The 14,921-nt window shown below is 46.6% G+C and overlaps 1 protein-coding gene across 2 annotated transcripts in view; it reads left to right on the top strand.

The window, feature by feature from the left end:
* PHIP (PHIP subunit of CUL4-Ring ligase complex) overlaps positions 1-14,921 on the top strand; it is a 2,330,659-nt gene that overhangs the window by 1,313,596 nt on the left and 1,002,142 nt on the right. For both annotated transcript variants that reach the window (XM_086926531.1, XM_086926532.1), the window contains exon 25: positions 11,042-11,149. In XM_086926531.1, coding sequence (XP_086782657.1) covers positions 11,042-11,149 — 108 coding nt within the window. The remainder of the gene's footprint in view (positions 1-11,041; positions 11,150-14,921) is intronic.

Raw genomic sequence — 14,921 nt, 5'->3', positions numbered from 1 at the left:
AGGATGCTGCGGTCAGCTGACTTGGCCAAAATGGAGGTGCCTGCGGTCAAACGTGCCCGGATGGGCGGCCGATCCTTCCAACATGTGGCAGCTTGCTTGTGGAACGAGCTCCCACTTTCTCTCCGGAAAGCGAATAACCTTCTGGCTTTTTGGAAGGAGCTGAAGACTTTGCTCTTCACTAAGTAATCATCGTGACTGTAGCGAGTCTGCCTTTGGTTTCATGGTTTCTTTCAGGCCTCTTTGTTAAAGCGCCGGGACACCCTCTCGGGGTAGCCGTGCGCTCAAAAAGTACGGCTTAACATTAACATTAACCTGAAATTTAACCAGACATCCTTAGCCGATGGCTTATGGAGACCTAATGGTCTATAAATTTTCCTTACTATTGATTTCGTTTTTGCATGTTTCTTTTGTTGGCGCTTTCTCTTATTGGTGGATATTGTTTTGTCGACAGATATTACATTGACATTTGGTGAGCCTTCAACACAAGTACCCCCTTGCGAGCTTGGAATAGATATTCCGGGTTGAGAACAAACAATGCCCACCAAATTGGAAGCAAGCAAGGGGCTTTGTTCTAAGCTGTTTACAATTATAGGAGATGACATTTGAACGGTTTTCTTACTGCTTTTTTGACCACTTGGCAACCCTGTAAAAGACTGCATTAGGAGAGATTCCTCCTGGTTGAATGAAGAGTCCATGGTGTTATTGATTGCGGTGGTATTTTCAGTAGTGTGCTGTGATAAGTTGGGAAAGCATAAGTCCGGGGTTAATGAAAGACGCCTCTCCGTATTTTGGATAGCATCTGCAACTACTCCAATAGTTTTTTGTAACATTAGGTCTATAGCAATTAGTGTCGGCAAAGGTGTGGATGATATGGTCTTGTTTCTGGTGGATGACCTTGTGGCCACAGGGGTCTTTCTTACTTTAGTCATTTTAAAAGAATAATCAGTATTTAGTTCAGTATATGTATTGACTACTAAAACAGTTACTAAGGCGGAAAACCGGAAAAAAAGAGAATCTCAGTCACCTTGCTCCTGGGGATGGTGCGCCGTTAGGGGGGTGGCCCGTCCCGTCTCCTTTGGTCCCCTGAGGGCCACAGAGGGCCCGCCCTTTGCCCGGGCTTAGCCCCGCGCGCTCCCGCGACGCGGGTGTGACGCTACCTTTATGCGCCGCCTGGCGCGATGGGAGGGCGTCTGGCGCCGCTAGGCCTGCTGGGGGGTGTAGTTTTGGTGTCCCCCTCCGCTCGGCGGCCGCGGTTCTTGCTCAAATGCGGCGGCGGGAGGGGGACGCTGCAGGCAGGCTTTACTTGGTCAGCACTCCTTAGTGGAAATCCTTTAAGCGCTCGGGCTCTGGCGCTACAACAAACAGTTCTCTGCGCCACCCTCTGAGATACAGGACTCCGTTTCTGTGATGTGAGCGGTAGCATTGCGGAGGTCTTGCCGAATAAGGGCCATGTCCACTCGCACCTCCCCAATTTTGGTCTCCATTAACTCTTGACAGCACTTGATGGTCTGCAGGATAGTGGCCAGGTCTTGGCTGGTCACCAGGAGCGCAGTCTCACCAAGCCCAGGACCACTACTGCGTACTGCTCCATCCGAGTCTGGGTAAAAGGGGGTTTAGTTCCTCTATCTTTCTCCATGATTGCTAATTCTTACTGGGGAGGCAGCCTGTTCTCTTCATGCACCCTGTCGCAGTGGAATCCAGAGACGCTGGCTGGCCGCATAGGGGAGGAGTCCCGCAAACCCAGGGAGATTTCTGCAGTCAGTTGAGACCGAACCTTTATAGTAGCTGCATCCGGTTATGCGACCCTTTGGCAGTACTTTGCCGCCGCCCTGAGAGCCAGAGACCCCAGAGGTGGGTCGTCGGAGCCAGGGGAGAGGCGCCAACCACCCTCTCCCTGTGGTCTGCGGGGCCAATGAACCGCCGCACGCAGGGGGTGCAGGCTGGAGAGCCACAGGGTTCTTTATACATGCTTCAGCACCCCGCTTCTGTGGCTGGTGCCTCCAATTAATTGTGGCGCATATGGTGCTGCTTGACCTCACTGGCCCAGCTGGGCGTCTCCTCTAAGGACAGCACCAGGGCGTCTTCTCTGCCCACTGGGGTGTCCCGCCGGCTGCGGGTTGAAGTTGCCTGTAGCTATGGTGCTGCGTAGAACACCCCTGGGACAGCCGTCACTCTAGGCCCACCGGGCTCCCGGGCACCTTCTGTCCGCCAGCTCCTTCAGGCCAGACTTAGCATGTTGGGGCAGAGAAGGGGGCCACTCTTGTGCTAATCGAGATGTCCCTCCGATCGTAGGTCGATTTGGACCTGCCCCTCTTCTCCGGGTCTTGGTCTGCCGGCCGCAGGCCCAGCACCGGTCTTCAGCCGCTACCGGCTTCCCCTCCCCAGAGAGACAGCAAGTTACAGCACTCCCAGAGCTGGCCCGCCGACCGCGGGTCCAACAGCATGAACAGGCCCAGCGGGACCAAGAAGGTGCGCCTCCACCACAAAGAGCTGCCCCGATGATCCGGTTGAGCAGCCGAGGGGCCGACTGCTCCAGGAGATGTGACCCCAGTGGGGGCCACAGCAGTACAGGCCTCAGGCCCGCTAACCGCGGGCTGGGCAGGAACTGTATTGTGCCTCAGTAGATGCCCACGGAGGCAAGCCCCACCAGCGAACCGCGGTACCTATGGTGTATGTTTCAATGAAAGTGTCTGAAATGAGTCCGCAGGCTCCACGAACCAGCAGGATTCGGGAGGCACGACCCCAGCCACAGAGTTGCCCTGTACAATGAGTGTAGGATCAGGAGGCCCTAGTCCGTACAGTGCCAATGTGATCAGGGACCTAGATCCCAGTCCCACTGATCGTAGGCCGATAAGGAGCCATAGCTTGTGTCTAACAGGTGCCCACCCCACGGCACCCTACCAACCACTCGTAGGGAGCGTCATGCCATCGTTCCGAGGGTCATGCGGCGGCTCCACTGTTCTCCCATCATAGCCTTCCTCACCTCCAAGAACGCTGCGGGCTTCTATGCCGTCAGGCACCTGATAGCAGAAGTCCTGCCGGTAGTCCTCCAGGCCGCATGCAGCTCGATGGGACTGTCAGGCAGTCTTGTTTTTTTAATATATTCAAATAAATGAATTTTTAACTTTTCCATATTTTGTTGTATGTATTTGTTAAGTCATAAGGTACGTTATTTTATACCTGTCTTTATCTGTGCCTTAAGGGAACCCTTTCTCTTAACTACACTGTCAGGCAGTTGCAGGGCAAGCAACCCCCTCGTTGGTGTTGTTGCGGCCAGCGCTGGCGGGGCAGAGAAGGCAGGCCCCTAGTTCGTCATTTACTCTGACAGCAGACGCACCGTCAGCAGGCTTCTAGGCCGCTTGCTACTCAGTGCGACTGTCTGTCCGTTGCAGGGTGAGCAGCCCTCTCGCCAGCCTTGGTGGTGCAGAGAAGGCATGAATCGCAACCCGGGGGCTCTCTGTAGCCCTGCTGGTCCCCAGGAAGGCTGGTCGCAACAGGTCTAGGCCCCGATTATAGGCCCCCCAGAGGTCCCCTGCCCCCGCGGGGTGGTGCACACACAGGATCGGGCCGTCAAGGGTCGCTGTTGTCTTCAGGGCAATGCCGCAGTCCCGCCACTTGCGAAGGAGTCCCCCCTCCTCGCCTTGGCTTTCGTGCAGGCCCAGGCCTCACCGCTCCGCTGCAAGCCGCCCTCTCCAGCGCCACAATCTGTGTAAAGGAGGTATCGCACCTCAGGAGCCCATCAAGCAGCAGGGTCTCCAGCACATACCAGCACGGCTGAACACCTCCAGGAGGATGCACTGAGCTAGCCTCTAGAAGGCAGGCCACCCGCCGCCATTTTGCCTCTGTGCGGACTGCTCCTCAAGGCACTTTCATGGAAAAATACCAGTTTTACAGCAAATGATGGACGGAATGCTGAGAATGCAAACATTCTCCCCCAGTTAAAAGATCTGTCTTAAATACATCGTTATTTTGCCCACTAAGCCAACCGGGTTTGGATCCAGCCATATGCAAATCGGTCTTGACCCTGTGCCCATTGGGAACAGTCGAGACCGAACTGCCAGGCCAGGTACTCCCTGGACCGGAAACAAGCATCCTGGGACCGTTTTCAGGGGATGTCACCCTTCTTCAGCCAGGCTAGCTTGAATCCAGTGGCACATTGAGCAAGGGACCCACTTCTGGGCATACCTATCCCACTTAGGGCGAAAAGTGTTACAACAAACATATGATGGACGGAATTCTGACAATGTAAACATTCTCCCCCAGTCAAAAGAACTGGCTTAAATCCATCGTTCTTTTGCCCACTAAGCCACCTCAGATTGGATGCTTTTTTTCAGTCCAGAGAGGACCCGGCCTGGCAGTTCGGGCTGGACTGTTCCCATTGGGTGCAGTGTCAATACTGATTTGCATATGGCTAGGTCCAAACTAGAATGGCATGGTGAGCAAAAAAAACGATGGCTTTAGGCCCAGATCTCTGTACTGGGGTGAATGTATGTCATTGTTCTGCATTCTGTCCATCAATTGTTGTTTTTGCATTTGTCACCCTGCTTGGGACTGGTATGCCCAGACGTGGGTCCCGTGCTCTCCATGCCACTGGACTCAAGCTATCTTGGCTGATGAGGGCTGAAAGCCCGAAACCGGTCCTAGGATGCTTTTTTTCAGTCCAGGGAGGACCTGGCCTGGCAGTTCGGACTGGCCTGTTCCCATTGGGTGCAGGGTCAAGACTGATTTGCATATGGCTAGGTCCAAACTGGAACGGCATGGTGAGCAAAAAAACTATGGATTTAGGCTCAGATCTCTGTACTGGGGTGAATGTATGACGTTCTGCATTCTGTCCATCAATTTTTGTTTTTGCATTTGAAACAGAGGAACGTCAGGATGGTTGCAGATCTCCAAGGAGTCCGGAGCCCTCCTAGAGTGTGACAGACATCTTGGCTCGCCAAGCCATGCCCCTTATTTGGTTATTTTAATGGGTGATTTAATATACATTTGTTCCCCCTGGAGAGCTATATAGGTGGCTCAATTGAAACAGTTCCCAATCGGAGTGATCACAATGAACACTCTAATGAAGGAAGTTTGCTTGATGATATCCAGGCAGAATTTAATTTGGTTTCCACTAGAGAGGGCCTGGAATGGCTGCTATTCCGACCTTTAAATCTAGAGGGGATAACATGGTTATTGATTAACTGTTTGTTTGCTTAGTTAGCCCAGTTTGTGCATAATTTTAAGTTTTGCAACCACAAACCCTTTATTTTAGATGTGCAACGGGGGGATTGAATGCCCTGACTAACAGTGGTTGCCAAGTAAGATTGTCCCCCATGATCAGAGGCGAAGATTAAAATGGAGTAAGATTTTGCATGACTCTTTCTTTCACTCCCTCCATGCTACTTGTGAAACTGACTTCCAGCAGTGTTTGAAGGACTCCGGGGGTGATAAGTTGCTTTTGAATGCATGTAGAAGAATTAGCAAACCGATTAATTATGACCTCAGGGCCCATCAAAACTTGAAAATGGTATTAAAGAAAATCTCCAGAGACAGAGAAGAGAAAGTAAGGAAACGAAAGAAGTATAAACATTCTAGGTTTTCCCGAAAGAAGGAGCTTAAGGAGGAAACATGGGAATACCTTTTGCAACCCCACAATCTCAGTAACAGTGCGTCTTTTTGGGAAATTGGAAATTACCCCTTCGTTTCTAGAGAAGTGAATAGGTTAGTAGATTGTACTATGTCTGTATATGTATAGGTAAAGCATTTTTCAGAGATTTATGGAAGGGCCAGAGGAGACAGTGCCCCCCTAACAACAGGGTATTCTGAGGGTGGATTCAGCATTATATTTCACATATGAGGAAGTATGGGTCACTATAATGGCCATGAGCAACAATACGACCCTGGGTCAGACTGGATCCCTGCAGATATATTTAAACATGACCATCTGGTTTGGTCAAATATCTTAACACAAGTTTTTAATGCAGCATGGAGAAGGGCTACTCCTGACTCATGGTAACACTCAGTAATTATTTGCATTTAAAAAGAGACTGGACAGATCTCCGGTGGTACTGACGTATTTGCGGTATTGATTGATCAGTTAAGGTTTTGGGTAAGGTGATTTTTGCTAGATTGTCAAGTTGGTTAGAACAAAGAAATGTGATTTCTTGCCTGCACAATGGGTTTAGGCAGGAGAAGGACTCACTTGATCATTGCCTTGACCTACACTTGATTATTGGCTAATACACAGTCGCTAAAAGAGGGCGGTACGCCTAGCCTTTATGGATATGTCCTCAGAATTTGACAGTGTGAATGGAGCCAAAGTATGGGCGCTGTTGATTGATTTTTATTCACCTTGTACATTATTAATTTAGGTCCAAGCTTGTGTACGGACACCAAGGACATTCCCCTGTTACAGTTTATCCCACTCTCAAATATTCAGATGATACTGTCCTGTTATGGTGGTCCTACAGTGACACCTTAATTCCTTTATGGAGTTCATGGCCTCCCTCGATATGGATACAAATTATTCAAAATCTCATGCTATGGCCATGGGCTACAAAACTAAAGTTCAGAGGATAATTATTGGTGGGAATCAAAATGTGACGAGAGTCTACACATTTTCATACTTGGGGTCTTTTTTGAAGAAAGAGTATCCAGGTCAATCTCTGTCAGTCGTTACACTCCTAGCCTATGAAGAACTGGGGCTGGAGTATATCTCTGGTAGATTGGCCCTTTCACCTCTAGTTGAATGGCTCAAAATTTGGATGAACACCGACTTAGAGCTGTACCAGGCTATTATAAGAGATTGTCTATCCTTGGATAAAGGTTAGCACAGAAAAGAAAGATAAGGTAGTACAGAGGTGGACCGTAGTGTGAATGTTAGTTCTCTGAATTCAGATCTGTAGTGCAGTGCCTGTATTGGATATCTGTCATGCTTCCTTCTATAAATAGGTCATGTAGGTTCCAGCAATATTTCACAGTGACTTAGTCCGTCAGTACAGGTGTTATTTGCCTGTCATTGATACCTTTAATCATCTTGTATCCCTCATCGGGCTTTCAACAGCAAACCCGTGTGAGGTTCAGCCCCTTCTGTGCTAAGCCTCACACGTGTTTGTCGTTGAAAGCATGAACTATTTCTAGAAGGAAGCATGTCTGTGTATGTACTTATACACCGATTAATTGGAACAAACTGAGTCCTTTGTAAAGAGAAATATGATTATTCTTTAAATGATCTATATGAGCCCTCATGAAGTTAAAAACTGACATTTTGATCAAAACACGTTGGCTGGATGATTTATGTATACATTTCTTGTGAAGCTTATATAAAAAAGGAAGAAGGAAAAAAAGGAATATTTATAAATACGGTCTTAAAAATTATTCAGAGGAGAACACGTTTCCTGGAGCACCTTTTCCGTTTTGAATATTCTTCTTCTGCTGGCCTGTGGTACCAAACAATGGCAGGTACAGGAACTGCAGTGCACAGGACCGTGATTTCTTGAAATGAGGAGTGAGGTGCAGTACTTACAATTTGCCTTTATGGTATTGAAGTTTGATTTTTGAACATGCCTTAAGACCCTCCCTATTTGTGATGTGCTGCACTGTTAACTTAGACTGAGCCTTCAGAGCTTGTCTCCAACCTGTTTCCCTAAACACCCACTGTCAATGTCTGAGTGGATTCCTTTGCCTTGCCTTTAATTCTGATCAGCGAAGTCAATCTCCCTGTACAATACGTACTCGATTTGCAGCCTATCTTTAGGAAACAATCTTTGAAGAGAATGGGAGAATGGTTAGTGTCACATCCGGACCCTAGGCAAATGTCTCAAATAACTTTGCACGGACTGGACAATGAAAATGAAGCATTTTACCTGCAAGACGATATTGCTCAGCTGCCTTTAAATTTGCATGACCTTGCTTGGATGGACTCCTCACCAACATTAGACTTTCCTAATCCTCAGGGACCACTGCAGCAGAGAAGGTCCAATTTCCTACTGTGATGAAGAAAGCCGCTAATTCCCTGTCCATTTAAATCATGCAGTAAGGCGTGTAGCTACCTTGTTTACTGAGATTTTGTCAGGAAAGCAACATTCTTCCACTTGCTCAACCTCTAATGGATCAGGTGTCTTGGGTACTGATTAAGCGGCACTCTCACCTGGTCATATGAAAAGTGGCTGCGAGGCACAAGTAGGCCTATCAGGTCTGTTGTACTTTTAATCACACCTTTCTCTTGTGAGTTTGCATTGCCTACTGTGCCAGTTTCATAAGCGGCAATTCCTCCATTCTTCCAGATAGGGAATCTAAGAAATTAGTCCTGAAAGTTTTGACGAAATCAATGTAAATTGTGTCGTACTTGCATAGATTAGGAATCCCTGTGTACTTGTTTCAAGGTGACCAACTGATGAAAGTGGGCTTTCTGCAGGTATTTAGTGCGGTCGATCAATTACCGTAGCACATTTTCAAAATCTTGACTTCTCTAGCAAGAATTCCAGTCTAATTACAGTGCATCACGTCCAGCACATCAGGGTGGTACTGTATGCATGTCTGATGCAAGCATTTTCTGCAACAACAAAAAATTCTCCACATACAAGAGAGGTTGAGGATTTTCACACTTTAGAAGGCCCAACTGCATCCTCCTTAATATTTTTAATTGTAAAGTCATTCCATCCACTCGGGTCCAAGGAATACTTCCCAGTCCCCTTAACCCTAGGTAACCCTTGTGAAGGGTGCTTCCATGCATGGTTGAGGACCATATCTGTCTTTTTGGATTTAAGGACTAAAAGGCTTGCAACAAGTGTTTTTATTTCATGTTCATTTTGAAGCCCTGAGTGTTAACATTTCGATAGTGCAGTTATGTGAACAAATGGGGATCTAGTGGCTCCTCTATCTGATGCCTGTATACCAGAGTATTCATGACCATAGAAACAGGAATAAGTTTGTCAACCAACCACAAATAGCAATTAGCTTTTGATTTCCTGGAGCAGATCTTTGCAATTTGAGCTTCTCCTTATTTTGACTCACTGGGAAACTCCGTATTATCCGGACCTTTAAAATGTTCTCCGTTTCATCTGATTCGGAGAGTGATTCAGATGATCAGATAACACAAAGCCAACTAGACACTGATAGCTTCTGATTGTGCTAGGCAACCCAATTTGCAGCACTGGGTCTTATACAAATCAGTCTATTTTCAGGAGAACTGTCTATGTTAAAGCTACAGGCAGAGATTGCATCTAATGTTTGGGGGGGGGGCTTAGTTTACATTCTTGAAACTTTAGAGGATGACTAAGCAAATAGGACTATTTTTGACAACTTTCTGCCAGATGTTCATTCACACGGACAGTATACTCGATTTGCTTGTCACTGGGCCCTTTACGGGCCCACCTATCTCATTCTGCAATTTATCTCTCTTCCTATTTGAGAAAGGTTAGAATACTGGCATTTTAGGACCGTATACTGAAGCCATATTAGCTTGCCTTTTACCTCCAGAAAAACTATTGATTGAAGGTGCCTATAGTATATTGCTTAATGAGGTGCATCAAAAAGGAAATTTCCACAAACCTCAACATTCTTTGGTGGTAGTTGAATTCAGTATTCACATTTTCGATAGGCTAACCATTATTGGTCTTGCTCCTCTATAAAAGTATTTTTTAAACATTAGCTTATTTTTAGAATGAAACAATCCTTTTTGCAAAAAGGTACCACAGAATTACATATACATGAAGTAATTTCCATTCCATCTTTCTATCCCATCCTACAAAAGGTAACAGAAAGCAAATGTCTGCAACAACTGGATCCCTAGACGGGTCTTCGGCCATTATATATGCAGATCTTTCTCTTTCAGAGTATGATGAGAACATCTTGATTTGCTTTGGTAATCTCAGTTAGAAAACGTCATTAAATAGCAGGTCTAATTCCAATGATTTTCTTATATTGTGAAAAGTTATCAGCTATCTGGTTAGACAATATGCAGTTCTGCAGATTGACTAAGATGCTCTGTTTCACTAAGCTCTACATGGTTTCAGAAAAATAAGAGCAGTCTCAATTTGATAGAGCAGTTCTGCAATCCCTCTTACTCTAAAGGGAGTTATAGCCTCTAACTTCCTACTATACACTGCTGGGTGGCATCATCTAATTAATTTGTGGTAGCATGTACCCATTAGAAGACTACGTTATTTGCCTTATATTACATTCATAGTGATGGACGCAGGTACTTATGCCGATTCCTTTCTACTCTTCCAACTCTACTCTTGGTTAATATGCAGTGTTTTTCTTTTGGTTCCATCCTTTGCGGGGACACATACTGTATTAAGAGGAACTGGTGTCACCTGTGTACGAGTGCTCTGTGTATGGTTTATATGTCACTTGAAGTGCATCTGTGTGACTGTCCTAAAATTACTGTGGCCCACACCAAGTGTGTTGACAAAGGATTAATTAATTCAGCCCAAGTGTGGTGCCTGTGAAAGGATTGTATCTAAGTATTTTGACTGACTTGTTGAATCAATCAGAAATATTTTCGTTTCCTATATGTTGGTTAGAGTTTCCTCCGAAAGCATCACTGGGAAGACTGCTTATTTTGTGTCTATTTCATGTTTCCCTTCCATACCTTTTAACTATAAATGCAATATTTAAGGTCTGAAAACATGCAGACCACATCATTTTGATCACGCCATGCCTAGCTTGTTGATCTTACTAGAGCTCAGTTTAAAGATTCCTTGAACCCTTCGAAGAGAGTAACAAATGCTGAACTTGAATGTTTGCACACCCCACCCTTCATCTTTTTTTCAACATTCTAATATCTTTTGAATAAAAGCAACCTAATATTAAACCATGCCATATTTGTGCATACAGTTGTCTTCCGTGTCCCACCCCCTACCCTACACCTGTTAACTGTCCTCCTTGAACAAAGGAACAGCTAAGCGTTGTATAGTCTGTCAGATTTGTTGCCAGTGGTGAACTCCAAACTGATGAAATGGTACAAGAGTTACATAGATTATTTGTATTCTTTTTATTGGCTTGCATTAGCATCTAGCCTCTGTGTTGATTCAGTCATGTGTTTTTCTTCTAGGTTTACTATTTCAGACAAGGCCATGAAGCATATGTTGAGATGGCCAAGAAGAACAAAATATATAGGATAAATAGCAAGAAGCAACCATGGCATAAGATGGATTTGCGGGTAATCATCCTTTTATTCAATTGTTTCTTTGAACTGTCACAATAAAGCGTTGTAATGCTTTTTAGGTGGGGTCCTGTCATTCTTTTGGTTCTGGACATATCCCGTGTGGGTAATGTGGTTTACCTTTGGTGTCTGAGTGCACACTCGATAATCAACATAATCAACCCTTCTCAAGGTAGCGAGGGTGAACTGTTGTGACTTACCACTGGAGGTGGAAGGGGTTAGAAATAAAGATAATGTATGACTTAGTAAAGTACTTTACAATGATTGGGATGAACTGGTAAATCCTTACCTTTTTTATTTCCCCATGCAATAATTGCTACTTAAAGCTGGAATCTTGAAGTAAGTACTTGGTGCTGGCAGTGATGCCACGTGACTCCTGTCCCTCCTGAGGATCTGACCACAAAGAATCCTATTATCAGAAACTGTTTGAGATTATATATCTATATATATATATATGCGGTCGCCAGTAGGTAGTTAGTTAAAACCTAGTTTCCATAGGAAATCCGCAACATTCTATTTGGAATAACTTTGGCGTCGATGGATGAATCTTCGCGAATTTCTCCAAGAAAATGGCCTGCTCCGCTCCTTCCCTGAAAGTTTGGGGGTGATTTGTGAAGCGGGGGCAGAGAAAAAAGGGGGGTCCCAAAACGTGTTTTCCCCATGCAATTTTACATAGGACCTTTAGGCAGGGCTACAGCCCGAACCGCTGAACAGAATAACACTAAATGTTAGCAGATGACCCTTTTTGTTGAATGGTGTAAATCTGTTCAGTAATTCCTGTGAAAAACATAAGTAAAATCATGAATATATATCTAGAGGAGCTTACCGTACTCTGTACTGTACCCTGTACAGTAAGCTTATGGTATGCGTACCTTCCCGAGCACTAGCTGCATGCTAATTGGCTGTCAACTGTCTGTCAATTGTCCAAACCAGGAAGTGTTGGCAGCCATCTTGTGCCTCGGTAGAACCGAGGCACAAGAATGCTGAAAACAAATGTGCAAAACACGCAAAGGGGGCAGGGTAGACACACCCTGACCCCCTAGGCCTGCTCAGGGGGTCCCACAAGGACCCCCATGGCCCGCCCTAACCCGCCCCCCCCCCCCCCCACCCCCCTCCACAATTTTTTTTGACAAAAATCGCGGGGTACGAGAACCATACGAGTACCGTACGCGTACCTTTCCGAGTACGAGCTGCATGCTCATTGGCTGTGAACACTCCAAACCAGGAAGTGTTGGTAGCCATCTTGTGCTCGGTAGACCGAGGCACAAGAAAGCAGAAAAAACAAATGTGTAGAACGCAAAAAGGGTGCAGGGTAGAAACAGCTTGACCCCATAGGCCTGCTCAGGTGGTCCCACAAGGACCCCCAAGGCCCCCACAATTTTTTTTAAATACCCGGTCTGCTTTCTTTCACATTACCCCCCAGGGGGACCAAATCCCGGGGGCATAGTGAAAAAAGTGTGGGGGGGCCCAATCCCTCCACACTGCGCCGTGGACCACCCCCCCCCTGGGGCAAAGCAACACAGCCCCCTGGCGCATACTGTAGGTTCCAGGTGGGCTAGTTGGCCCCCATGGACCCCCAGTATGCGAGGGGAATTGGTTCCCCCTCTGCAAACGCGCATGGGGGCTTCGTTGCAGAGACGTGTAAAAAGGAGGGTGGCCTCATTACACCTCTCTGCAATGCAGCCCCCTGGCGCATACTGGAGGTTTCTGGTGGGCTAGTTGGCCCCCATGGACCCCAGTCGGCAAGGGGGATTTGTTCCCCCTTTGCAAACGCGCCCGGGGGCTGCGTTGCAGAGAGGTGTAAAAAGGGGCGTGGCCTCATTACACATCTGCAACACATCCTCCTGGCGCATACTGGAGGTTCCTGGTGGGCTAGTTGGCCCCCAGGGACCCCGAGTATGCAAGGGGACTTAATCCCCCAACTTAGAATACTCTACAGGGCGCGGTAGCACAGCGGTGAAGGTAGGGGGCGGGGCTTGAGGTGATGTGAGTGCAAACATGCCCTGAGGCGCGTTTTAAGTTAGGGAATTAATTCCTGTTCAATCCAGAGGTCCCCTAGGGGGCAACTAGTCCAACAGGTATCTCCAGTAAGCGTCAAGGAGCTGTGTTGCAGAGTGTTGTAAAAAGGGGGCGTGCCCTTTGAACGACTCACTGCAACACAGCTGCCTGGCGCATACTGGTGGGCTAGTTGGCTCACAGGGGACCTCAGGATTGAAGAGGAATTAATTCCCCAATCTAGCTCACTACTATTCCTGAAAAGTAAATTTAACTGTACTTACCAGTAACTTGAATTTCCTTCCATGAGATATCCTTGCCTGATATATAAAATATATATAAATAAAAAAAAATAAAAAAAAATACAATTTCAATATTTTAAAAAAATTTATTTTTCAATTTATATAAAAAATGTGTAATGTAATCTAAAAAATAAAATATCTAAAAATAGTTTAAAATAATGTAGTAAATCAGTATAAAAAAATATAACAATTAATACATTTAAAAATTATCATTTACAAAACCTTTGAAATTCACTGAAAAAACCATAGGTTTCAGCCACGTTATAGTTAAAAATTATCATTTACAAAACCTTTGAAATTCACTGAAAAAACCATAGGTTTCAGCCACGTTATAGTTAAAAATTAACATTTAAAAGACCTTAGAAATTTACTGAAAAAAACATAGGTTTCAGCCATGTTATAGTTAAAAATTAGCATTTAAAAAACCTTAGAAATTCTCTGAAAAAAACATAGGTTTCACACACGTTATAGTTAGCTGGACATTTCACTCATACAAAACCATTGAATTTGAATTGTCATTTGAGATGTCATCAGTGATGTCATGAGTGATGTCACTGACCATGTCATGAATGACGTTATATGTGATGTCATCAGCAGTGCATTGCGGGCGCGCGAGTTATAGTTAGCTGAATTAACTATAACGGGGGAATTTCAATGGTTTTGTATGAGTGAAATGTCCAGCTAACTATAACATGTGTGAAATCTGTTTTTTTCAGTGAATATATATACATATATATCTGAAAGAAACACGTTAGTGTTAGATTCCTTACCTTAGAATATCCCCAGGCGTCAGTCTGGATCCGGAAACTTTTGCGTAGCAGTACCCCTGCGCGTCGGTAGGCGTCGTCTGCAGGCGTCCCCTGCGGCTCCGCGTCCGTCGTCGGCGTCGTGCGCCGTGATGACGTCGCTGGAGTACATAGACGCCGCCTCCGCGCGCTGACGTCAGTTCTTCTTTTTTCCGCGCCAGTGGACGCAGATCTGAAGAGCAGTACTCCGGTCTTTGACCAAGTTTTTCGATTGTCTTTTTTCTCTATTGTGCCTGATAGGATGCCAGGATTTAAGAATTGCGATGGCTGTGAGCGCACGATGTCGGTCACTGACCATCACCGCCTCTGCCTCCGGTGTCTGGGCCCCGACCACGACGTGGACTCCTGCGTCGACTGCTGGGCCCTTACCAACAAGGCTAGACGGGAGCGGTCCCGCAAGCTACTGGAGCTCCGGGTGTCGGCCCCACGTCGGGACCGGGAGCGGTCCCGGTCGGCCGGAGGTCGAGAGAGCGTTCGAGGGAGCGGTCGCGGAGCCGCGCCGGGCGCTCCGGAAGTCGACGCCACTCGTCATCCTCGTCAGGTAAGAAGCACAAGAAGTCGGGGCGTCGTCATCGTACCCCCGACTCCCCCCGACGCTCGCGCGATGCGGCCGGGGGCTCGGGTGACCCCAACCCCGCGGCTCCGCGAGAGTCGCCGGCGCGGCCT

Source organism: Lissotriton vulgaris, chromosome 6, assembly GCF_964263255.1.
Source record: "Lissotriton vulgaris chromosome 6, aLisVul1.2, whole genome shotgun sequence".
NCBI lineage: Eukaryota > Metazoa > Chordata > Amphibia > Caudata > Salamandridae > Lissotriton > Lissotriton vulgaris.
Note: the sequence above shows the minus strand (reverse complement) of the source record. Positions and strands in the feature narration are given on the sequence as shown.